This window comes from Equus przewalskii, chromosome 5, assembly GCF_037783145.1.
Source record: "Equus przewalskii isolate Varuska chromosome 5, EquPr2, whole genome shotgun sequence".
In the NCBI taxonomy this organism is placed as follows: Eukaryota; Metazoa; Chordata; class Mammalia; order Perissodactyla; family Equidae; genus Equus; species Equus przewalskii.
The window spans coordinates 52,202,205-52,229,131 of record NC_091835.1 but is presented as its reverse complement, the minus strand read 5'-3'; the positions used below and the strand labels follow the sequence as shown (position 1 = coordinate 52,229,131).

The 26,927-nt window shown below is 37.7% G+C and overlaps 1 protein-coding gene across 26 annotated transcripts in view; it reads left to right on the top strand.

The window, feature by feature from the left end:
- The window catches only part of LMNTD1 (lamin tail domain containing 1), a 369,630-nt gene extending 358,811 nt beyond the window's left edge, over positions 1-10,819 (top strand). For 24 of the 26 annotated variants that reach the window (XM_070619358.1, XM_070619342.1, XM_070619347.1 and 21 more), the window contains 2 exons: positions 4,878-4,940; positions 9,177-10,819. In XM_070619358.1, the coding sequence (XP_070475459.1) occupies positions 4,878-4,940; positions 9,177-9,197 (84 nt within the window). In that variant the 3' untranslated portion in view covers positions 9,198-10,819. Of the gene's footprint in view, positions 1-4,777; positions 4,941-9,176 lie in introns of all 26 variants that reach the window. The other 2 variants (XR_011540022.1, XR_011540024.1) reach the window with 1 other exon arrangement.
- Positions 10,820-26,927: the final 16,108 nt, after the last annotated feature.

Below are 26,927 nucleotides of genomic sequence, written 5' to 3'. Positions count from 1 at the left end.
GAAAAATGCACTCAAAACATGGATAAACATAAATGAATATTCATGATATAAAACAATACTAATATTGTCTTGTACAGTTGTAAATTTATATAGAATTTAAATAGAGGACAATTGTGTTAGTTTCCCAGAGCTACTGTAACAAAGTACCATAAACTTAGAGGCTTAAAACAACAGAAATGTATTCTCTCACAGTTGTGGAGACTAGAAATCTGAGATCAAGGTGTCAGCAGGGCCACACTCTCTTTCAAGTTTCTAGTGGATTACCCTTCCTTGCCTCTTCCCAGCTTCTAGTGGTTGCCTGCATTCCTGGGTGTTCATTGGCTTGTAGATGCATCACTTTAATCTCTGCCCCCATCTTCACATGGCCTTCTCTCCTGTTATCTGTGTCCATATTTCTCTCTTCTTATAAGGACACCTGTCATTGAATTAGGGCCCACTCTAGTCTAGTATGACCTCATCTTAACTTGATTACATCTGCAAAGACTAAATTTCCAAATAAGGTCATATTCACAAGTTCAAGGAGCTAGGACTTCAACAAATATTTCAGGGTGACACAATTTAATCCATAACAACAGCAATAGCACAAAAGTTGTGGAGGAGTAAAGGGAGTTAAAGTACTCTAAATTCCAAGATTTGTCCAACATGTTCTAAAAGTAACAATTTATATTAGACTCTAGTAAATCAAGAATGTATGTTGGAATCTAAGATAGACACTAAAAGAATAGTATATGAATGTCATGCTCATGACATGACATAATGTCTTACTTCCATTATCATCCTGTAAAAATATATGCTAATTTTCAATGTGGTCTTCTTTGATACATGGGTTATTTGGGGATAATATATCACAAACAAAGTGGGTTTATTTCAGGAATGCAAAGATAGTTCAAGCTTTGAAAATTAATCAGTTAAACTTATCATCTTGACAGAATAAAGAGGAAAATTATATAACCATCTTAATAGATGCAGAAAAAGCATTTGATAAAATTCAATACCCACACATAAATAGGGAACCTTAGGAAATTAGGGTTAGAATTTCCTTAATCTTACAAATGGTATCTACAAAAATCCTAAAGCAAACTATCATGCTTAATGGTGAAGTAATAGAAGTTTTCCCTTGAGATCCAGCTCAAGACAAGAATTCTCTTTATGATGACTTCTACCCAGCATAGCATTGTACTAGAAGTCTGAGTGCAATAAGGCAAGAAAAATGAATATACAAATACCCCATTATCCCATAATCCAGCAATTTCATTTTCAGGAATTATATATATACACGTATGGCTAATAAATACATATGTGCACCAAAAGACAAATACGATAACGATCATAGCAACTGTATTTGTAATAGCCAAAAATTAGAAGCAATCCAATTGTTCATCAACAACATAATGGATAAATAAATTATGATATGTTAGTACAATCCCATAGGCAAGGAAAATGAATGAACTACTGCAACATTCAATTACGTCAATGAATCTCATAAGCATAATATTGAGCAAAGGATGCCAGACAAAAAGGAATGCATATTGTATGATTCCATTTATATAAAATTCAAAAACATACAAAACAAAACCATGGTGTTAAAGGTCACAACAGTAGTTATCTTGGGGAGAAGGAATGGAGTAGTACTTGGAAGTTACACAAAAACTCTTTCTAGAATACTAACAATGTTCCGTTTCTTAATCTGAACGGTGTTTATATGAATCACTGTTTTCACCACGTTGTGCAATTATGACTTACGAACTTTTATGTGTGTATGTTATACTTACATAAAAGTTTATTTTTAGGAACTCGATGACAAAAAATAGGAAAACTAGGAAGGGAAGAAAGCACAGTTAGAGTAATTAGCACTAATAGCTTATACCTTGACAAAGAAGGAGAAAGAAAACCTAAAAAAATAAATTGATGAACTAACAACAAGTATTAATAATATGAGGTTTACAGTGTGGGAGAAAAATAGTATTATCTGAAATAAGTCTAAGCCTATCATTATATTGTAATTTATCGGGAATTAATTTTAATATAGTTCATTGTAGCTCAATCATTTCCAGGAGCATCTCATGGCAGAGATGGTTAATTACTGGCCCCCAAAACTATTGTTCCCTTAGGTCCAGGGAAATCTAGATACATGGCCACCAAGAATGAAGCCTATTTTTCTCAGTCTCTGCTGCAGCTAGATGGGACCACGTGTCTACATGCAGTAATAGAACATGCACAGAAATTGTGTATCCAACACCTGGATCATGCCCTTGGAGCGTGCGCTACCTTGTGTCTCCTTCCAGCCATAACAGGGCTGGAGCTGGCATCTTTCAACTCCGAGATGAAGCCAAACGTTGAGGATGGGAAAGCCATCCTAAACGCCTTGTATTGGCACATCTCCAGACTGTTGAGAGAGAAATAATCTTGTTCAAGCTTTTGTTAAGTTGTGTTTGAACCAGATGGCCCACACAGGATCATTACCATTTAGCTTCACTTAACAGGCTACTGGTTAAAAAGAAAACAAAAATCTCAGCTAGAAAGGGCATTTTAAAGACAATTCCATAAATTTGAATATAGAATGAATATTAGATATTGAGGAGCCATTGTTCTTTTCTTATTCATTATTGTGCTGTGGTTATAGATTCGTATAGAAATCTTTACTTAATTTCTAATGGTTTGGTGATATAGGCATAGATAGATAACACAAATATGGCAAAATACTAATTCTTGAATCTGGGTGATAGGTATACAGATTTGGTTGTATTATTCTTTCATATTTTCTATATGTTTGAAACTTTTCACAATAAAAATTTGAAAAAATAAAATCAACAAGAAAGACATTTTTGATAGAATGTAGCATGCACTTGGAGCTGTTAAAGCAGAGAGGCAAGGCACCAACCACAGCCTAAAGAGTAGCTCTTGGGAAGGCTAAAGACGGTTAGCAAAGCAGATGCGTTTGCCTTGTGTTGCCACTGTTGTTCACAGACCTGGAGAGAATGTGCTTTCCTCTTGCTGTGATTAGCTTACAGATTGTGGACAATTTTGTCATTCTTCTTCTGCAACTCAAGTTCAATAGCAGAAACTAGTTTGAAGATAGTATCCTGCAGACATTGTTTTAAGCTAACAGTGCAGGTGTGTACGCTATTTAATGCACTTTATTTGCACACTGTCTAATACACTTTGCCTATCATCTGTGATCCATGTTGCACTCAAAGGGGGATTCATTTTAATTGTGGATTCTATAGCTGCTACTGTCTTCCATATGTTATTATAGTAATAATAATAATAACGTCCCTTCGTTTCTGGGGGTTGCAAAGCTACACTACAAAAGCCAATCTTTCAGAAAATAAATGAAACTAGAACATAGATAACATTAGGCACATGTGTGTGGTGATGGATTGTAATTAGTCTTTGGGTAGTGAACATGATGTAATCTACACAGAAATCAAAATATATAACAATGTACACCTGAAATTTATATAATGTTATAAACCAATGTTACCGCAATTTAAAAAAAACTAATAATAATAATCTTGTCATTAAATTTCAAGAAATTATAGATGGGAATTTTTTATAAATGATTTCCTCATTTAGTAAATACAGTAAGTTTAGTAATGTCCCGTTTACTAAAATACTGTACTTTGCTGAAAAACAAGCTTTCAGGGTGCAATTCAAAACCTTCATCCTCAGATTAGTCAGTCTGGAAGAACATACATAAAATATTTACACGGTCTCTTTCATGCCAACAAATTGCTCCAGAAGATGAGAAGTGATGAGCTAGATTCTTCTTATATCTAAACCACTGCCTATGGTAAGGAAACTATCTTAAAAGCCTATTTATATTCCAGGTTCATAACTTACTATTCAGAAAGTTTACACTGTGATGTGTGATTCACTGGATTCAGAAACCTATTAGTGGCTAAGAGAATCATTGTGTTAACCAGAAACACCCTGCATTTTTGTTAATCTTCATTGCAGATCACATTTTCACATCCAGCCCCTAGATAGTGTTTCTTTGTAATCAAATGCTGGCAATTTAACTTGATAATTCTTCTTCTGAGCTTGCAGAGAAAAAGAAAGGGTTAGGTATGATGGAGGAGCTTTTCCTGTAGCTGTTTTTTCCAGAAGAGCTCCTTGTTATCTGTGCCTAAAACATAATTTTGATTTCTGATCTTTTATTTTACAGTGACAAAATAACATCTCATCCCTGGGCTAGAAGTAACCTGTATTTGGGATCACTCAATTCATCCCTATTTCAATTTGAAAACACTAGTTTCCTATTTAGAAATTATATTTAAACAAAGTGACTTTCAATCCTTGCTCAAGTGTATGGAAGTGAGGGAGGCCACCATGCCTGTCACCTCATTCATCACCAGGGTGGAGTTGGCTAAAATGGCAGCTAGGGAGCATCTGCTTCTGTCCACACATCTCGTCCATCCCTCCCAATGCAGCCTGATTCCTGTACCTCCCTCCACCAGCTACTTCATCATTAGGGCAGCTGAAAGTGTGGAAAGCAGAAAGCATTTGAGGAATTTTACAGGCTGGTAAAATTCCTCTGCAACCTCAGTTTTTAAATATATATCTTCCAGATGGATATTTCCTCGCTCAAAGTCTTGATTAATTATGTCTTGAAATATATGCTTCCTTTTAAAATGATTCATTGAAAACTTGGACTTAATAATCAAATTACACTTTTCAGGTGGTTTTTAAGTCAGTTGGTTCAAGTTACCATTAAATACTGTCCTTAAACCTTAGATTTCTTCTTCAAATAAAAGAAAATCCTTTTGTTGTTAAGTTTATTTCAGAATTTGTTTTAATATGAAAAATCGATGCTTGGAATATTGGACTGAATTTCTGCCCATCTCCCCAACCCTCCTTTTTTGGGGGGTTTGCAGGGACCAAGAAAAACAAGACATCTCGGTTACAAAAGCAATAGGCAATCAACTCAATCTTTGAAGGTAAGTAACAGAATCGCAAATTTACCTTCTCTGCAGAAAAATAATAAGACTAAAATAATTTGCAGATATATCTTTAAGAGCTATCAGAACATGGATTGTTCTCACATATCCTGTAGTCATTAATTTTCTGTTAAATATTAATGTTGCTTTTGGAGCTATGAGTTTTTGTCTTCTCTGTTGCATGATAAACTTTCTAAGAATGGGAAACAAGGAAATACCACATCTTTACTCTTTGCCCTATATCCTCATCCTATCCTTGTTGATGGATAAGTAAGAGCAATTGAAATCCAGAGTAATTTCAAATACTCAAAAAACAATTCTGCAATGCTACTAATATAATTCCTATAAGGAACAGATTTAATTCCTACAAGGAATAGTATAACAGGAGTTATTCTGGTTAAAGAGACTGCAGAAGCTCTGTAGTTACGCATCTTTTAAATGGCGATGAAAGAGAAGGTTAGGAACCCTGGTCTCTGCTATTCAGTTGATAAATGACCTTGTATCATTTAACCAATCACTTTCTCCATTACCTCATCTCTTTCTCGATGATATCAACATCAAAGTAATTGAGGAAGATGTCGACGGTTTTCTGTTTTGCAAGTGGCCATGTTTGAACTCTTCCCCAAAGACCTGATGATAAGGTGATTTTTTTTGGTCAAGGATTCCTTTTGGTCAGTATCCTTCTCTAGCTGACATCCTTTGCTGCCCTAGTCCATGAACCATCTATTATATGTTTGCTTGCTCTTTTTTCTGACTAGACTTTAGGTTCATTCCTTAGTTTAAGAATAAATCTACAGCCACCTGATCCCTGACTTGTTAGTATTCTAGACTCTGCTGACAGAAATGACTTAATTTTACTATCCCCCCAGCTAGCCACATTTATGTACCAATCTGAGTTTTTCTCAGCTTGCTCAGCTGTCCAATTTCTTTCAGCTTGTCTCTTCCTAGATTTTCCCTAATCATCGTCATCTATTTTTCTGAAGGTCGTCGACTCTTTTACAAGTCCACTCTCTCCATTGTAATTTTTGAGCTTCCAATTTTCAAAAAATGTGATGGCCACAACCTCGCTATTCTTCTGAGAAGAAAGCTTCTCAGTCATTGGGACTATAAAGGGATTTATTCCAACCACATCATTTTAAAGCCAAAGAAAACGTAGTCTGTAGAGACAAGTTACCAAAATTCATCTAGTAATCAACCAAAGAGTCAAAACTAAACCCAAGGTCTTTGAACTGCAACGAGCTGGAGAATCCAGCCTTTGCCCCCACTGATACAATTCATGCTCCCAGAGGATTTAGAGATAACATCTTCACTGGGATCCATTTCCTCCAGTTGGTATAGCCCTGAGCAGGGTGGAGTTGAAATGCAAAGAATGGGATCCAAAATCTGCCACAGACATTAGCAACTAGCATTTCTACAATTCAATTACCCTCCACTTTCTGTAGTCAGAAGGGAATTATACTGAATACAGCATCTGCATATAAATTGGAAAGGGGATATTTTATTATATACAAAAACAAGGATTTTTTGTTGGTTTTGGTTGGAAAAAAATGTTCTGAATCCTCTCATCGGATATTGAATAACATAATTTTGGCAAAGGTTTTTAGCCTTTGTTGTTATTCTTCAGTTATTATTTTGCTTAACTACCACGGTCACAAATTTGTTCATGGATCCTCTCTGTGGGAGATTCCCTGGTAGGTTGGATGTTTTTTTCTCACCCTGTTTTGAAAAGTTTCTGGCCTCTTGAGATGCCTTACTTCCATCCTCTCAGAGCCTCCACCCCCATTTGCTGGTGTCCTTAGGATTGACCATCAATGCGCCCTCAGAATATTTCTCACGCCTTTACTGGGAGCAAAATTTTACTTCACCTGTCAGTGAATGACTTCTATATTACAGTCAGTTCCTGCATCTGGTGTGTGTGTTCATGGAAAATTGTTCAGAGATGAAGCTATCATTTGGTTCTCATTGGTATTCATGACTATTCCTTGGCAATTTGTAATGTTATACACTTGTATAGCATTTCACGGTTTTTACGTCATCTTGTTTGAACCTATGATATCAGCAAGGCTGATATTATCTCCATTTTATGGTTGAAGAAACTTTAGCTCAGAGAGATTCAACGATGTACCTAAAGTCACTTAGACAGGAAGTGGCAGAGTTAAGACTAGAATCCTAGCCTAATGTCAATGCTCTTCCACACCACTCTGCAAATCAAACATTAAGACTGTCTTTGTCTTATTGTCCCTTTCCCAACTTGTCTGAAAGGAAAAACACCACACTTAGAAATAGGACTAGTAAAAGACATTTTCATCCACAAAAAAAAAGGGGTTGGCTACCATGAGATCTTAGGACTGCTCCATCCAGCAAAAAAGATTCAGGACCTATTTCCAAAATTGCTAATTTAAGAGTGCCAATTATTTATACAAACAGCAAATCAGAACTGATCTCAGGTGTCTTTGACTGCTAATCACATTTCTGTGCTACAACTGATCAAAACCATGCAGTTGTCCTTGGAGTCATAGGTCTCAAATACTCAGTACTTTGCAAGGAATGTGTGGGAGTTCTGCTGTGTGACTAGCGGGCAGCATATGTGGGTGATGCCACCAAATGCCACAGAGACAGAACTTTGCACAAGTTAGAGTAAAGAACTCTGGAAAGGCCAGGTAATTTCCCTTTATGTCTGTCATCTGCCATGTGAGCTCTCAGACATGCTAGGAGACACTGAGGAATCTAAGATAGAAATAAAGAGGAAAGAAGGAACAGGGGCAGCATTGGGACTTGTTGCATATCACCAGCGCTGTCCTCAAGAGTGTGCAATTGCTTAGGACCAGGGAAGAAAACACAAATTTTCAAACATGGGATATTAAATTCATAATTGGTAAAAGTTCTCATACCCAGGAGACACTCCTGTGTATGGTATTGGGTACTCCTAATAAAGTACTGGTGACAGAGTCCTTTCATGAACTCAGTTATGTCCATACATTTCTTACTCTTCTGAATGGTCCCAACTGGACAATCCAAACATAGGGTGCCCTTCTAGCCCTCCAAGGACCCTTTCTTGGGACCCTGACAAGAACTTTCCATGACAATTTCTCCTCCTGGGGCCAATTTTTGTGAGTGAGGAGCCAGTATTTAACAGCCCAGAAAGTAGGACTGATATGTAATAATGTTTAACATGAAACCTTGCTCAAAGAGTTTTGAAAGTCTAAGGCTTAAATTTTTTGGTATCAGTGTTTTCTAACTATACTATCTATACATTTCTATCTACACTTTGTTGTTTATACTATCTACATTCTAATCTTTCTCTTCTCAGCCCTCAAAGTGATCTGTTTCCAAAATTTTTCAGTCAATTGAAATTTCATGAATATTTGTTTCCCACAATCTCCTTCCTTCAAAGTTTGCCAGCTACCCTGTTCTGTGTCTTCGTAGCCTCTCCTTACCGCGTCACAGTTAGGTCATATGGCAGGAGTAAAAAGACCCGCAATCAAGACTCCCCACCATGGTAGCTCAGAGGCAGTCCATAGTTTAAAGGAAACTAAACATCTGTGCAGATGTGTCCAGCTCCACTTCCATAGAGAAGGAATAGAATAAAAACATCTCAGACTGTGAGGCCTCCTGCTAAGACTTCTAGAGAAGACTCAAGCCAATTGAACATAGAGAAATGAATCCTTCCTTTTTTTCTTATTACATTTTTATCTGTGTTACCTTTATATTTTAAATCTAGGGCACATCTTAGATATTTAATGGAAAAGATAATTAGGTATTACTCAAGTACCACCGAGAAGGAAATGAAAGGTGTGAACGTTTAGAAATGGGTCATTAAACTGGTTGCCTCAGAACCATGTTGATCTTCATATTCAAGGCGAGAAGTAAGCAGCATCCATGACCAGCTAATAGCCAAGCTGCTTAGGAGTCAAAGAGCCCTGCAGATCATACGCCACCATTAACACTGCAACCTAAACCAGTGCATATCTTACAGAGTTGAGTTAGAAGGAGAAAAAAAGAATAATCATTTCACCTTGGCAAAAGTTGAGATATCACAGAAATAATTTCCTCCTTCCTGTTATTGTCCTGTGTCCATGAGTATGATCAAGATCTGCTATTTCCAGGTCATAATTTGAGATCAGTGTGAAGGAAAGACTCTGAACATCCCTACTTTATATTGCTATAACAATTGAAACATATTTATAGTCTGTATGATATTTCACCATGCATTGCCATTTTATTTTTTTTGTTCAGAACAATAATATCCAAGCCTAGATAACACAAGAACGCCTGACCTGTCCAGCCAGCCTTCATTACACAGGAGAGGAAGCCGGCAGCAAGCAAGAAAATGGATTCTTTTAGAAAAGATAATTCCTCAGGACTTTACTGTAACGACTTCTTAAAGAAGGAGATAGAGTTTGTGGACAAGTTCAAACATTTGTTTTCTAGGCTGTAAACAAGAAAAACATTGGTCAAAAGCAAAACCATCACAGTTTTCATTTTATGTACATGGAGTTCCCCAATCACTAACTTGAGTCTTTTGTACCCTGCCCCGGGGTTAGGTCAACAACTTCTGCCATTTCCGCAAATGCACTTGTTTCAGGGATTCTCAATCTTATGGTCTGATTCTCTACACTTGGAATCTGTCTCCATATAGCATGGATTAATTTAGCTTCCTAATGACTGGAAGTAATAAGTGAAGTTTGCATGGAGTACCTAGTTAGGAGCTTTTAAACTTGACTACACTTAGCTCAAATTCAGCCAAAATAGTCTCACCTTCCAGCTTGTGATACTAGGCACAAAATCTCATGGATAGAGAGTGCCAAAGGGCCAAGAATTTTTCAATTAAATAACCTGATAGAGCTACCTTTTTTTAACCATTCTGACTTCTTATTCATTAGCTATCTTATTCTATACCTATCAAGAGTATAGAAGTTGAAGAAATAATGAAATATGCTATTTTTAAATATATATAAAATATATTTTTATATATATAAATAAAATATGTAAAAATATTTTTAAAAATAAAGTAAAATAACCTAAAAATCCATCAATGGTGACCTGTGAGTTTTGTTTTATTAGATCTAAACACCAAGAGCTAAAATGTTCTATGTTTTTCTAAAGATTGGCACCTGAGCTAACAACTGTTGCCAATCTTCCTTTTTTTAAATTGCTTTCTCTCCCCAAATCCCCCCTTCTGGGCTGTATACTTTAGATGTGGGTCCTTCAAGTTCTGGCATGTGGGACGCCACCTCAACACGGCCTGATGAGTGGTGCCATGTCCACGCCCAGGATCCGAACCAGCGAAACCCTGGGCTGCCAAAGAGGAGCACGCGATCTTAACCACTGGGCCATGGGGCTGGTCCCTAAAAATGCTCTATTTTTAAAAAGTCATGTGCCAAGGGACTCAAACATATACTTGTATACCAGTGTTCATAGCAGCATTATACACAAATTAGCCAAAAGGTGGAAAGAACCCAAGTGTCCATCAACAGATGAATGGATTTTAAAAATGTAATATTTAAAAATGTAGTATATATAATAGAATATTGTTTATCCATAAAACCAAATCCTAACATATGCTACAATGTGGATTAACCTTGAAAACATTATGCTAAGTGAAATAAGCCAGATACAAAGGGACAATTATTCTATGATGTCAATTATTTGAAGTACCTAGAGTAGACAAATTCATAGAAATGGAAAGAATAATAGAGTTTACCAGGGGCTAGGGGTAAGGGGAATCGGAAGTTGTCTAATTGGTACATAATCTCTGTTCAGGATGATGCAAAGGTTCTAGTTATAGAGAATTATGATGGTTACACAATATTGTGAATGTACTTAACGCCACTGAATTGTACACTTAAAAGTAGTTAAAAAGGTAAAAAAAAAAAAAACCTCTAATAAAATCTGACTAGTATTTCCAAGACAAAAAAAAAAAGTCATATGCCAGTCTAAAGCATCTGAGAAGACATACATTGCTTGACAAAATAATTTGTCCTATACTTTTTGGTTTGATATAAAAAGGATTCACCTTAACTCCCGCATTACGATGCAGCATAAATATTTTCTAGTCACAAGGCCACACTGATCACATTATTTCCTCATTTTTTGGACACTTAGGCGTAGACTTGTGCATTTTCAGAAAACTGTCAATAACACCTTATGCCACTTTGAACCATTAAGTATGATCTTTGAATCACACGTTGGCTAAATTGTGTAGGCTGTTCTGTCTTTTTCTTGGTTACTATAGAAACTGCAAAGTCATGGTGTTGTGAGGAGATGACAAGGGCATCTGAAAGTGTACAATAAAAGTTATTTCATGGTTTATAATTTCTTCCAGCTGTCTCCATTTGTGATTATCACGTTCACTCTGGGAGTATAAACATACAACCAAAAGGGCTCTGGTAACTACAGCCAAGAACGATCTCACCCATGACAGACTCGCTCCGAACCCCTTTCCCTCAAAGATTTATAACAGAAACACACAAAACAAGTGACACGTAAAGTTCAGGTGTTTCCAATTATTTCCCTCCTATGAGCTGAGCCTTCCTAAATCCAAAACATGTTGCAGCTCAAATCGGTTTCCTTATACTTGAACATTGTGTCATTTCAGGAGAATTTCATCTACATATCTCTGATTCACTGACACTTCATCAATAACATAATGCATCTCCTCTGAGCTCTTCTACATGATCATTCCCTCTCTGGGTGGTCGAAAATATGGTACATTTAAGTATTGCTTACTTTTGTGAAACGCACACTTAGAAAGTGTATAACCTTTTGCCCTTGCAGGAAAAAGAGAAATAAATGCTCAGTGCCAGGATTTGTAGCCGATTCCTTGTCAGTTACATCACCACAGAGTGTTCTAGCACAATGCCTCAGCTATCTTCCTGCTCAAGGACTGTCAGTCTCTCTCTACAATGGCGTAGATGGAGGAAGACAGACCCATCCTTGCTGGTATGAATCTTTAACTGCCTCAATGTTAATACTCAGGCTAAACTATTCAGGGATTACAAAGAAAGAGCATTGTATTTTCCTAAGTTTTGGAAATTTAGGAATACAAAGTTGATGGATCCTTTAGGCTATGGCAACCTTAGATAGCAGTGAGCTTTACCTTATGGTCCTAGAAATGTGCTAGTTCATTACTGCCTCTGCAGGTGAATGGCAGCACTCTGCTTATAATTACCTTACAGGAATTGTGACGATTATTTCATAAAGTATTTCAATAAGGAGAAGTGTTAAATAATATTCACTGTTTAGGGAAACAAATTCATCTACAGATGGATGAACTAGATGAATTACAATGAAGAGGAAATTAAAAACTTTACCTATAGCTGAATACTCTCCAAAATAGGTGAACACTTTAAGCCCGCTCTCACTCGCTCTCTTTCAACACACACACACACACACACACACACACACACACTCACTCACTCACTCTTTATGATTTTGGCAGGAAACAGTGAAAGATATTGTGAAAGGATAAACATTGTTCTGATGATGAAGTGTTTTTGGTTAATTGCCAATGAGCTTTGAAGAGGAATCCAAATTTTCAGAACAGCATCAGGGCTAGAGTTCTTTCAAGGGATAAACTCCTACTACTCTTGGCACTTTATCCCGAGTCCAAGTGGGGGAGACATTAGAATCTAACCATCTGAGTACGTTTAATGTTTAGTAACAATATGACTTTGTGCTCAAGATAATATAAATGGTTACCACTCAAGTTATCTATGTTTATGAAAATACTGTCTTGAAATATATCTGTATAGATATATTCATATTCTTTGAAATATGTTATAATACAAATCAGATAAAAGTAGAAATTTCATTTCAGTTTTAGAAGAGTTTTACTTTCCTAACATTTTACTTTCTTAGACTAAAGACAGTTTCAGTGTGTTGAATGCTGTGAAATCACCAGCCTGTTGTTTATATTTACCACAGTATGAGAAGAGGTAGAACTTGTGGAACTGTTTGAAAGCAGTATTGTCTATTCTAAATAGGTTGTGTGTGTGTCTGTATTGTGGTCCTGAGAAAGAGGGTAAAAGGTTTCTCTGAGTGGTCAATATGGTCATCAATTGCAAAGGTGAGTAATAATACTCTTCTCTACCTTCTACCTGCATCACACATTATATTTCACATTAGTCAACTAATAATTAATTTGAGTTCAGGTCTAGAAAGAGGAACACAGTAACCATGAGCAGAAATACCATAGGAACTGTTTTTCAAGTTCATGTCTCATACTCTGCTCTGCAGAAAACGGGAACTACAAGGGACTCAGGGATGGGTGTGGGTGGGGAAGATATCCACTCCCAAGACATCTCATTCACATGGCAGGCAAATGGATGCTGACTGTGTGTTCATGTCCACACTGGTCTCTCTAGAAGGCAGTTTGGGCTCCCTCACACAAAGTGTCTGGGTTCCAAGAGTGAATGGCCTAAGAAACAGGAAGTGGAAGCTATCAGTTTCTTAAGATCTGGACACAGAAACTGGCACAGCATCACTCTGCCATATACTATTAGTCAAGCAGTTACAGAGCCTAGATTCAAGGAGAGGGGACATAGACCCCACTTCTCCATAGGAGGCCTGTCAAAGAATTCTGTGCCCTTGTTTTAAAACCACCACTATGGGGGCCAGCCCAGCAGCGTAGCAGTGGTTTGCTCACTCCACTTCGGCAGCCTGGGGTTCAGCTCTCGGGCACAGACCTACACACCGCTCATCAAACCACGCTGTGGTGGAGTCCCACATACAAAATAGAGGAAGATTGGCACAGATGTTAGCTCAGGGACATGCTTCCTCACCCCCCCCCCCAAAAAAAATGGAATTGCTGGAGGATATGGTAATTCCATGTGATTTAAAACCATCACTATGTGTAAATCAGCAAGAAAATGCATACTGCTTTTCAACTTGATGTTGCCTTCTTTACTCACCTGGGAATATCTGCCCCAATCTTGGAAAATAAAGCATACCGCCAAGTTTAGTTGGTGGACCCGTTGAATCCTGATATTTCAAAGAATCACAACAAAACAGGCAAGAAACTGTGGCCTCCTTTATTTGGGATATATTGTGAGTTTAATTGAAGCAAGGTAAATCAGTTTGAAATATTGCTCTGAAGCAATAATTGGCACTAGAGATTATAAATTACCTCTTAATTTCTTGCATCATATTTCCAGGCCCCCTCAACATCTTTTCCTCTTCCTTAAATCACCAAAATCTATGTGGATTAGCTGGAGATATATCTTGAAGGGCTTGTAGTTGTCTGTTTAGTTTGTATTTTGCAAGTTTATTTTTCCCTGTTGTGCATTCTTAATCACCAGATATTTTTTGAGCATCTATTATACACTAAGCACTGGAATTTTAGAAATACATGGTTTGTGCCTTTGTGGGAGTCATAAGTGGGGAACATACTTGCCACAAAATAAAGAATCAAAAAAGTACTATAATACAGCTGAATACAAAATCCTGTGGGTTCTTCAGAGAATAAAGAATTCCAGATGGGTGCCATGGAGTTGATGTTAAGAGACAGGTTAAGATGCTTCAGGCAAATGGAGAAAAGGAAAGCTGATCAGAACCTGCAGGAAATTATTGGAAGGCACCAGATAGTTTTAAGAATTGGTCATTTATATTGGTGACTTTAGAATGTGGATTGAAAGAAGGAACAAGGAGATGAGGCTAGTAAGGTAGATTGGGCCAAATCATGAGCTTTGTGTCCTGAGCCCAGTGAGTGAACTTGCTTCCATACATTACAGAAGGGAAATAGTAATTCCACACTCTCCTTTGGAATCCGACAGTACATTAGATAGTGAGAGATGGAGATAGAATTTGTTCCATATAATATGGTGGATACTTTTCTAAGAAACCTCAACTTTTCCAAACTTGCTTTTTATAAGGCTTTCTTTAAGAAAAAAAAGTTTAAATGAGAAAAAAATATGGAATAGAGCATTTCTAGCTACATATATATTGTTTTAAAACCTAAAAATCATTGAGCAAATACAGTGTTTGATTACATCTAGCTTTGGCTGGAGAGTTAAAGTGAGTCTTTGCTATCAGCACAGGCTTCTTAAATTCTTCTCACCTTCATTATCACACTTTGTATTAACAAAGCATACAAATATGTACTCAAAGAAGTCAGCCCTGGTTTGTGAGATAGGTTTCCCACCCTCACCCCAAAATTCAGTGTTAAGCCAATATCGACCTCCACAATGAAACTCACGTACCCTAATTAATAAATGACATATTGTCCAATCTCCGTTACAAAAATACACCATTAGGAAATTGCCATGTCCAAGGAGCTGTCTGAGGAAATGAGGAAGGTATTCTTCAAGGGGAAAGATTAGAGGTGTGACCCTCAATTGAAAAGTTGACCTGAATTATTCCAAGCGTATGTTATAAAATTTTCAGGTAAAAACATCATGGGGGATGGAGACATATTCCAATTCTAAAAAGACTTGAAAACTCGGCTAAGATTAATCAATATGCTTTTCTAAACCTGTCCTATTACTTTCAAAGTGAACATATGTACCACTTAGCTCACATTACTGTTGAAGATCCCACAATGACTCTTCACTACCCTATAGTGTGAAATCAAAGGTATGTTATGTCTTCTGTTGATGTCTGGTCACATTCCTGCGTTATTTATTTGTACAGTTATGTCCTCGATTAGCTTATTTTTATATAAATTTCTAACTCCCTAAATGTTCCCAAAGACTCCAGTTATCTTGCATGGGAAACCCTCATCTCTCCCAATATCTCTGGTGATTGTTGATTGTTTAGGAGGTTATGTTTCCCCTGATCACGAATGACCTCCTGCTGAATTCTCCACAGGCCATTATCCTGCCTTCTGCATGTGCTGTCCTTTCTCTCCATCATATTGCCATTAGGCTGGACACCACCAGAATCCTTCGCACTCCAAAGTACCTCCTACACAAGGCTGTATGTGTCCAGCACACATTGCCTTGGGGCAATAGAGAGGACTTATGTCACTTAGCCTACAGCACAGCAAATAACTTAAAACTGAATTTTAACATCTCCGTTCCGAAGTCTTTCAGGCATTCCCGTCTCTGGGAACTTCTCAGGGACTTTCCTCCCATAAAGGCATGTTGCTCCATCAACCTTCCTTCTTAGCCCCATTTCCTTAGCTCCATAGCCCAGTTCTAATTCTCCACCCACCCACCACCACCACAGTTGACTTCCCTCTTACTTCTCTCATGGAAAGTTAATCTTTCTAGCTTTTTTGTTTAAAGTCAACCTTCTTCCAAAAGGAACACTGATTTCAGATTTATTAATGGTATAATAATTGGTATAATGTCTTCTGCATGCTGCATTATACCAATTTGTATTATTAAACTATTTTGCTTTTTTTTCTGGGGATTTAGGGTGGTCAACATTCTCTTATGCTGAGCCAGCGGTGCTAGTTGAATACAGAACTTAATTAACAAGTATTTGTGAAGCTTCTGGGATCCCAGCAACATCCCAAGTACTCTAGATTAGTGCTTTTCTAACTTTGATGTGTATCCTATCCTCCTAGGGATAGAATTAAAATGTGGGTTCTAATTCAGTAGGTATAGGGTAGATTCTACGGTCATGAATTTCTTTCCTGTTTGTCCCCCTTTCATTTGTTTAATCAATGTGTTTTTTCCAGTTTTACTGAGATATAATTGACATACAGTACTATATAAATTTAAGGTATACAACATGATGACTTGACTTACATATATTGTGAAATGATTGCCACAGTAAATTTAGTTGATGGATTTCTAACAAGCTCCCAGGTGATTCTATGCAACTGCTCCGGAGACTTCTCTTTGACTCGCACTCCTCCAGAGGACCAAAAGGCCAAGTTGCATGCCTTTGTGAAAGTGAGATAGCTGACTGGGATGAACCATAGAGCCCTTGGCCAGACAATAGTGCAAAAGTAAAGAGAAAGGAAATGCATTTGCTCTGAATTTAAGCTATTCACAAAAACTAAAGCAATTTTCATGTTTCTAATTCCCTTCCACACTCCCATAAAATAAGGTGTTCTCTTTTCCACACCTTAAAGGTAAACGTTGTGCTTTTAACTTTTACTACTAGATCCATTCCATCTAGACAATAGATTTGCTACTTTCTGTACATTGGCAACTAAAGAGTATACAACTTGTAAAGATTTGCAAATGCCAAGTGTTTCACCATGTCCTTGAAGGAGGTATTATAGTTTAAACTTCACTTACTTTAGGAAAATTTCATGAATATAAGTAAACCCTCTCTGAACGTGCCAAATGGAGTGTTTGCTAGTTCTTTTGCAACTGGCAAAATATAAAAAAAATTTTTAAAAATCCACTATAGATGTCTGTTATTATCTAAAGTGTTTCGTTGCTAGCTGCACATTTGCTTGCTTATTTCTTCCTATCTTTTTAAGGAGCAGAGAGAAGAAAAAACTATGGGATAGTGTTACAGAAGAATAAATTACACGTTATAGGCTTATTCAAAACCTTTAAATGTCAAACAAATGGGGAGTTGGGGAGCAGAGAGCTCAAAAGGATATTCACCGAACTGGTTTTTATTTAAGTTCAAATAGTTTAAAAGGAAACTAAACTTTCTGGTTTCCTTTAGATTTTATCAGCAAGGTTTTCACAGTCTCTCTTTGGTATAAAAATAAATCTAACATATTATGTGAAATTAAACTAACAAATTTATAGCCACATCATAAATATTTTGAAAGCTATAAAAATAAGTATACTTGAAATCAGTACATACAGTCTTTATATGCTGATTGTTTTCTCATTTTTGCTTTTCAATAATATCACTGGATTTCCTTTGGTAATTTTATCATAAGCATAGTACATGTTGCATCAGAGTCTTCATAAACCACTTAAAATGGCCATTGGGTTGAATCTCATAAATTATTTATCTATTTACCTATGGGACAGTTAAATTATTTCCCAAACATTTCTTATTGTAAACAAGGCTTCAAGAAACACATTCATGCGTATTATTTTTCTACAAATAACTTTTTGTATTGGATGGTATTGGATTGTGTTGGATTATTTATTTGGTGTCCAAAAATGCTAAGGAACATATTTATTTTGAAAATAACAATAATTTAGAGAGAAGAATTTAACTTTAATTGAAAACTCTAATTAGATAAAATATGAATATTTTCTAAATCTGACTCCTCCATTCTCAACTCAAAAAATTTTTTTTTTTAATTTCCAGAAGAAAAACCCAAATGTAACTATCCAGGTAACATAAACACATTTGCTTTTTTTCTCAATTACCTGGCAAATTTTGAGGTCAATCCCTTTCCTGGCTAAGCTTTGCTTAGTATGAATACACACAATCATTAGGGTTAATCAGTATGGTTAAAGCTTTTGGTCCTCTAAGCCCTACCTAGTTCCTCCGATTATCTATGTCAGCTGAGAAGTGTTTTAACCAAGAGGTTAAATGGTTAGAATCCTAATTCAAAAATTTTGCAGGGTTACTCCCCAAGGAAGGTTAGCTCCAGCCGTTAACTATTCATCCTTAGAGGACCACACTGACATTTCTTCTACCCACTCTCTTCTCCGCTGTTCGTCTTTCATTTTTAAGTGGTATGTCAAAATACAAGGGGAAAAAAATGCTCAGACCAATGATGAGCAAACACTCTAAAGTTAAGAGAAAAAGATGAGCAGATTGTGTGGCAATAGTTTTACAAAGACATTGTCAGTGTTCTGAAAACCTTATACATGCTTTCCCAAACTAGATGGGTAACGTAAGGGAACACACATTCTGAAGCATTCTTTCTAGAACAGAATTTCTGGGCCTCAGAATGCCGTTGACAAATGATAATTAATTTAATTGTGAACAGCTGTTTCCTAAGCTTGTGCCTTTTCGAGTGAGGGGGCTGAACAGAAACACAATCACCCAGATCAGCACTAGGAGGATGGGAGTTGGGTGAACATGCTGCGCTTGCTCTGAAGACAGGAGCAGGACGGGGGTCTTCTGGAAAAATCAAAAACATGATTGATTCCACTTTACTTCCTGTTTCCTCATTTCGGGAGGAACTGCTCGTTTCTCCCTCTTGAATTTTCTTACTGCTTCTCACTGGGGAACAATAGCAAAGGATCTAACCAAAATTTAACTGATTTTGTTCCTAAGGAGGAGAGATGGCCCCCAAACCATTGTCTTTATGTATAACGGGTCAACAGGCAAGTATTAATAGCTCCTCATTGTCGCAGATTTGCGTTAAATCCTGGATTTTAATTTTTTTTCTTCATGAAAGTAGATTGTCTTAGAACTTCAAGATTAATGATCTCTGACAACTATAAAAAATATCATTAGCGGAAAATGTAAAACTCTCCAGACAATGGAGACCATTGAGGCTAATGCGGTTCTGGGATCAACAAGCAGTATTAAGTTACTTGGTCTCACATGTTATTTTCTGTTGATTTTAATCAAACTCAGCCAATTTACCTCATAACTGTCAAATGTGTACTGCTGACAATAGCCTTTTATAGCCTGAAGTTTACAGTATGAGGAATTCTTTTTTGTTCTTTGTTTTTGCCTCCATTTTATTCTTATATTTATTCTGAACTCCTTTCAAATATTTCACTTCTATCAAATCATCTACACTCAGCTATCTTCCATCACCACAAAGAAAAATACTTCTGCAGACATTTGGGTTTCTTGCCTGACTTAGGGCCTCTAAAGGAAAACCCAGAAGAATTTATTTTTAAATATAGAAATAGATAACAAAACAAGAGACAAGGTATTAACATATGTTAGCGACATAAGTACATATCCAGTGACCTAATTTATTAAGCAAACTAGATGGTTACTTCAGTTTTGATTTGAAAGAAGTCTTGAGAAATCTGACTGCTCCAGAATCTCTCTACTGTCATAACTGTTAAACCAGAGACCCTTTTAGGGTTTAAAGGATTTCTATTAGGATTTAGCTATTGTCTAACGAGGCACAGTTTAGCCACAATAAGTTCTAGATTTTATAGGGCCATGCTGATTTCACATCAAATTCTATTATCTTTGAATCATCAAAATTTCTTTAAAAAAAGAATTAGTGTCTGAATTCTATGTCCCAAGTTGCACAGAAATCTGGGAGTGACTTAAAAATATCGGACCAATTTTTGAGTTAGAAAATACTTTCCTCATTGTACATATGACCTTTGTTGTTTGTGTTATGGAGTCACTATAGCCGCCTCCTAGCCACTCTGTGTACAGCAGAGTTGGACCCTGCCTGGTCTTTTTGCACCATCCTCTCACCTTCCGGTGCTGTATCAGACAATGCTCTGCTGCTATTCATAGGGCTTTTCATGGCCAATTTTTTTCAGAAGTGGGTGGCCAGGTCCTTCTTCCTAGTCTATCTAGTCTGGAAGCTCTGCTGAAAACTGTCCACCATGGGTGACCCTGGTAGTATTTGAAATACTGGTGGCACAGCTTTCAGCATCACAGCAACATGCAGGTGCCACAATATGACAACTGAGAGACAGGTGGTGTGGGTGATAGACTGGGCCGTGGCGGTGAGAACGCCAAATCTTAACCACTTGATCACCACATATGATCTAGAAGAGTAATAGATGAAGCTATTTGCAAGCGATATATTCAACATAGAATGATTGAGTGCCTGTTGTATCATAGGGACTGTTCTCCATTGTGGGAGTACCCTGGATCAGGGCCAGGGAGAAGAAACACAAAAATCTCCGCCCTCCCAGAGCTCATATTTTAGTGGTGGGAGACTAACAACGGACAAAATAAGTACATTAATATATCATGTTAGGAGGTGATGTTATGCTGGAAAACAAAACAGGGAAGGATGATAAGGGAACACTGGAGTGAGTTTATTGCAATTTTAAATAGGTTGGACAGGGAAGATGTTACTGAGAAGGTGACATGTTAGCCGCTACTGAGGAAGATGGGGGAACAAGCCATGCAGAGACATGGAAGAAAGAGTTTCAGCAGTAGGAATGGCAAGTACAGAGACTCTGGGGTAGGAGTGTGCCTGGTGTGTGTCTGCCTTACAGAACAGGGAGGAGGCATGACTGGAACTGTGGACTAGAGGAGGAGAGTAGAAGACTGTCATATCAGAGAGGCAAGGAGTGGAGCAGGTCTTGTAGAGCCTTATGGAATATATTACCTTGATACCTAAGGATTCTTGATTTTAAAGAATGTCACAAGCCTTGAACTTTGGGCAACAAAGGAGACAGATCGTAAGGTAAGGGTTCTCTAGCCCATGGTTGGATCACATGGACCAGTGGTACCTGAGTGGCTCATCCATCATTCTGCTATTATTTGTAGATTTCAAATCACTTCAGGACTATGGAGACATATACATCTAAAAATATAGTCATGCAAGGTAGTACCTTGTGAGTAGCAGACAAGGTGCTGGCAACTCGACTTCAGCAGAGAAAAAAATCAGGCACTGAAATCAGGAAAGGATTTGAGGACGAAGGGAAAATGAGGCTAGGCTTCCAACAATCCATGGTATTTGGAAAAGGGCAGCACAAAGTAGGATAATTCTGTATTAGCTAAGGAGAAAAGCACAGGTCTGTTCTGCAGACAGACCTGATCTTTCTGACTGCAGTACAGGGTCCAAGAGCCTGCTTGCATCCTACCACCCACTACATTATTTCTGCTACCCGCTACAAGCAGAGCTGTGCCACACCACACAGCACCTTTCTGCCAATTTGAGAAAGGCTCTCCCTCTTCAAGACCCTTTGCTTCCATCTTTTAGAAAATTGTAGCGTAGTGATTCTGTGAAAACAAGATGCTTTACTGCCATCTACCAGAAAGTCATGATAAATTACATGCACTGTGTCTACAATGGGAGTGCACCCTCTCAAGTAGCACACTGCACAAAGTATACAACCATGTGTGGCAGCAGTGTATGTAGAAAGAGTTGGGACTAAGGCTAGGCAGAAACTATTTTGAGGCTGCTCAAAATGACCAGGGGAAATCTCATGAGTATACTCATTGATCTCACAACCAATCCATGTTCTTCCATCCCAGCTGGGCCTCCGTGCTGTTGCATCACCCAAGACAACTTGTCCAAATCTTACCTACTTTTCTCCTATCCCTAATCTCATTCTTGACCTTTTACTTTTAACCAGTAACATCTTTCAACTTTTCTTCCTTCTAACTCATTATTCTGTATCTTCACCATCACTCCTCTCCTCTCAGCAGAAAATTTGCCCCAGCTACTTTATACCATAATCTGTGATCTTGGTTTTACCTCCACCAATCTCCACTAGAGCAATGCTCTATTGATTATTTTCCTCTGCTTCTTTAGTCTTTCTCTCTCTGTTGCCTCTTTCCTCTAAGATCAAAGACATCCCAGTCTCCTTTATATGTTAAAATAAACTTTCCATCAACTCCACTTACCTTTCAAAATATCTTTACTATCTGACTTTCTCTTCAATGCCAAACTTCTAGGAAAAAAATAATAGAATGCTTCACCATTTGAAAGCTATGGCCTTCCCCTCAGAAAAAGGTTCATATCACCTACATATAAGATTTTCATCTGATTTCAGGAGGTTAATGGATCCCTTGAAGCCCATCCTCAGACCCTCCAAGGGTCTGGCAATGACGATAGAGGGAATATAAGTCACACTGACTCAAGAAACTCACCTGGTGTGGTGGTGATGACACTGAAAGAGTCTGGCTACTGGTAGTAGTTGCTATTTATTAGATTAGCCCTGGAAATCCTGGGAAAGTCCAAAAATCATTTTGGTGAATCAGTTCAGTAAATAACACTGAGGACCATATTCCATTACTAAGTCATCCCGGGCAGTGTTTCCTGCTTTCAGTGAGGAACGCTGCCCAGCATTTTCATAGATGACTTTCCAACATGATTTTAATATCCACGTAAATAAAGTCGAGAATCCAAGGTCAGAACTGGGAGAAACCTTAGAAATGTCTAGTCTAGACCTCTCACTTCTATCAGTTCAACCCCAGAGCACCCATATGACCTTGAACCAGTGTTTTACCTCTTACTTCCTTGGTTTTCTTATCTGTAAAGTGGAGCGAGTAAACACACCTACCTCACAGAGCTATGGAATGGATTCCGCTACTTGAGACAGGAATTTAAAGAATTTAGCACAGTGTCTAACACGTAGAACTCAATAAGACATCACTCTCTTTTTTGTATGATTGTCTACTAATCTGATTGACCCCCAACTAGTTATTAACAAAGCAAGAAAACTCAAGTCCATGAGGCTCACTCCAGCAACCTCCCCACTATACCACGAGAAGGTAAAAACATCACATTTCTGTAGGCAAGAAGGATCCAAAAATTTGTGTGATCTTATAAAATTGGTGCACAGTAGACACTTGATGAAATAAAGAGTTCTGCTACTCTTGCCTTCCCAACTCCTGAGAAAATGAATAATGAATGCAATTGTTATGTGCCTTAGATTTCTCTTGTTCGTAAAATTATTTTGGGTACAGACCTCACAAAAGGAGAGCATGTGCAATTACTTAGCCACTTTACACTGACTGGTAAATATGGTTTCTCATAACTGTGCCACATTTCATTAAATATTCAATGGAGGCTTTGATTCCACAGTGGGATCCATGCCCAACCACAAAGCTGGAGTGAGGAACACGGTTCCCTGATGTTTGAGATTGTTCTCAGCCTACAGGCTCATTTTATTTAAGTGATAATGTTAACCTAACATAGTTTTATCATCATTTATTATTTTTATTGTTGCTATTGCTATTATTATTACAAACACACCAAACAAATTATTCAAAGAATGAATAGTACAGAATCCAAGTCACTTTAGAAAAAAAAACTCAGAAATAGAGTGAGAACTATATTTCAGAAAAATTAAAATGTGCTAAAAAATTTTTAAGTTTTTAAAATGTGAGAACACTCTATATTGCTAATAGTTAAAGAATAGTCATCTGGTAAATATAAAATAAATCCAATAACAGCTATTTAAGCTTTATTTATTTTCTCTTAATACTTTTAAAAACGCATTAAAATGTAATCTAGTTCATCCTCCCACTTTCAAGCAGGACCACACTTAAAGCAACTTAGCCAGATTTTTTTTTTCCCCTTATAAATGAAGATCATCAGAGGAGATTCTATCATTTTCCTTTCTTTGCCCCACTGGCAAAAATAAAACCAGCCAACAAACAAAAACACATTGTCTCTTCATGCTCTTATAAAACTAAAGAATTTCTTTTCCCTTTTCCTATCTTTTATATTTTGAAAAAACACGCTACAAAGTATGGTGCTCCTAACAGAGCTATCTGGAGCTCCTCATGCCAAGTCAGACATGTGTAGTGCCTGGCATTTCTCAGGTATGTCTTTCTCTTTACAGTCTTCTGTGCCCTTCTCTCCTATCTATCACATCGCTACACAGCATTGGCCCACCACCCCTGAGCAAAATCCACCATTTGCCGAGGATCTTAAAATGTGTCGTCAACACTTTAAATATCTACCTCTCCGCATTTTTCCCTCCTTAACAGAGCCCAATTTATATGGGGTGGTAATATAACCAGCTAAAGGGCCATATTCCCCAGTGAAATTCTGGCCAGTAAGATGTAAATGGAAGTACATGTGACTTTCAGGAAATATTTCCAGACAGAGGACATCCCCTCCTCCTCCACCTTCTTCTCTCCTGCTTCCAGCCTGTAACATGGACCTACTCTCAGCTGGAGCACTAGCAACCATACCGAACCACAGGGTGAATATAAGGATGGAAGTCATGTACTTAGGATGACAGATAAGGAAAACAAAAGCCTGGATCACTGATATTATCTTAAAGATATCATATTATATCCCCATACTGCTTAAATGAGAAATAAACTATATCAAGTTTAAGCCACTGTTACTGCGCTTGCTTTGTTTCATAGAGTTGTTTCGTAATATGGACCTAAACTTTACCTGACTGATAGACAGAGACAACACATGTTACAGAACACGGGAAGAAAAGAGCAGTGAGATAGCACTCATCCAACACGCCCTTACCAACACAACACCAGAGTCAGGACATGCTCATGGGAAACAGTTTTAAACTAACCTTTAATGTAGGGTTAGAAGATATTAGGAGTTGGTTTAAGGATTTCCTATCATGAAAAGATTGCCCAAATTATGAACTATAATGAAATGCAGAAAACTGCCTTAATTTCTCTTCTCAACCAAAGGAGCCCCACCTGTAAATGTACTTTTCTTGATACTTAATATTGTCTCAATCCTCTAATGACGTGTTTGCAGTTTTCTCCCACTACTCAAAAAGTAAAAGAGGAGAGTGTGATAAGTACCATTGACTACATGCAGGTAATAACACCTTATTGTTATACAAAAAGAAAACGGTAGTGCTGAAGTGTGACTTTTAGTTCCAAGACCGTATTTTGCCACATATTCAACATGTTCTTCTTAAATAAAAATAGCTGAATTCTTTTTATCATCTAAAAGATAAAGATTATTGCAAAAGCACACAAACAAGTTCATAGCAGCCCTGTTTGTAACAGCAAAGAACTGAAAATAACCTAAATGGTCTAACAGAACAGAGAACCTGCGGTACTTACATAGGACGGAACGTTATGTAGTAATAAAACAGCCACTCACAAGTACATAGATGAAGTTACAAACACAGTGTAGTATAGAAGAAGCCAGATCGAAAAGAGTACGTACCGTATGTGTCCATTTACGTAAAGTTCAAAACCAATCCCCCGTGTTAGCAGTTAGGACAGTGGTTTCTTTCGAGGCAAGCAGTGATTAAGAGGCAAGAGGGGGCTTCCAGCGAACTGCTAATGTGCTATTTCTTCATCCTGGCCTCACTTTGTAAAAGTGATAAGTTCACTTTGTAAAAATTCACCTAGCTGTTCACTTATGATTTTGTACTTTTATAAGATGGAACGTATACTTCAATAAGAAAATTACTTTAATAAAAGCAAATTTTAAAAAAAACCACCTGATTCTGATTTTCCCATTCTTGCTTCCTGAACCCAGTTAAGTTAGAACATTCACCATCTGACCCTGCAGCCAGCACCAAGATTTTGAGTGACAGATGATCACCTCTTCTCCATCCTTCGTTTGCCCTGGATGGTCCCATATTTTGAACGAAAATCACCTGGTTCCTATGAGCTTTTTTTGTATTCTAACTTCTCCTCCAGTATCACATTTGGAGGATTATTTTGGGGGGGTTCCTAAATTCTAGGTTTCCTTCCATCCTGTTCCTTCTTTTTCCATTTTTTCTATTTGCTCCCATTGGCAGGCAGGGAACCTCAACCGTACTTTCATCCGAGTCAGCAGCAGCCCTAAATAGGATCTGCCCAGTCTCTGTGCTGGCTTTAGCCATGCATATTCTAAATGCAACTGACCAACAGCTCATACATTATCCTAGTGGGTTATTACACTTGGAGCTCTCACTTTACATTGGCTCATCTAGAGGGGTTAAAAAAATTAGTCTGTTACAGCCTTGGTTTTTAATGTTCTTTATTACTATAATTATTATCATGAATGTTTTCTGCACTCTTGCTATGCTTTTAATAATTAAGAACAGAGGTCTAAAAGTCTGCATAGCGAGGCCCAGAGGACCCTCTAGTCAGAAGGACATAGCCTAATCCATAGCAGCATCTCTCAGGAGCCTGAGGAGGCCTGTGGACACTGGCATGGTGCTAGAAAAGACGGACCAACAGTATCACAGCTGCACCGTCCCTTCTTCAGGGTATGAGGGAAGGACTTTGGCCTGCGAAGCTCTTCCCAGGGATACTCTTATCCTCACATAAATTCCTCTGCTGGTATAATAAATGAAAGAGCAAAAGATGTGGTTGATAATGGTTGACACAGTGGCATAGAGCGGTTTGCAAACTTTTCTTGACCTTGGAAGTCTTTATGCAAGTACATTTAGGTAGAAGGTGCTGGTCTGGTTGAATGAGGGTCAGGAGAAGAGCCTTGCCACCTGTGCTGCTCCCTTCCCCATCAACAGCTTCTAAATAGGCTCCACTGGGTCACTTGGACACCACTGCACTGAATCTTTGTCCTCATAAAATGGTATAGTTCACAGGCCACTGGAAGAACACTTT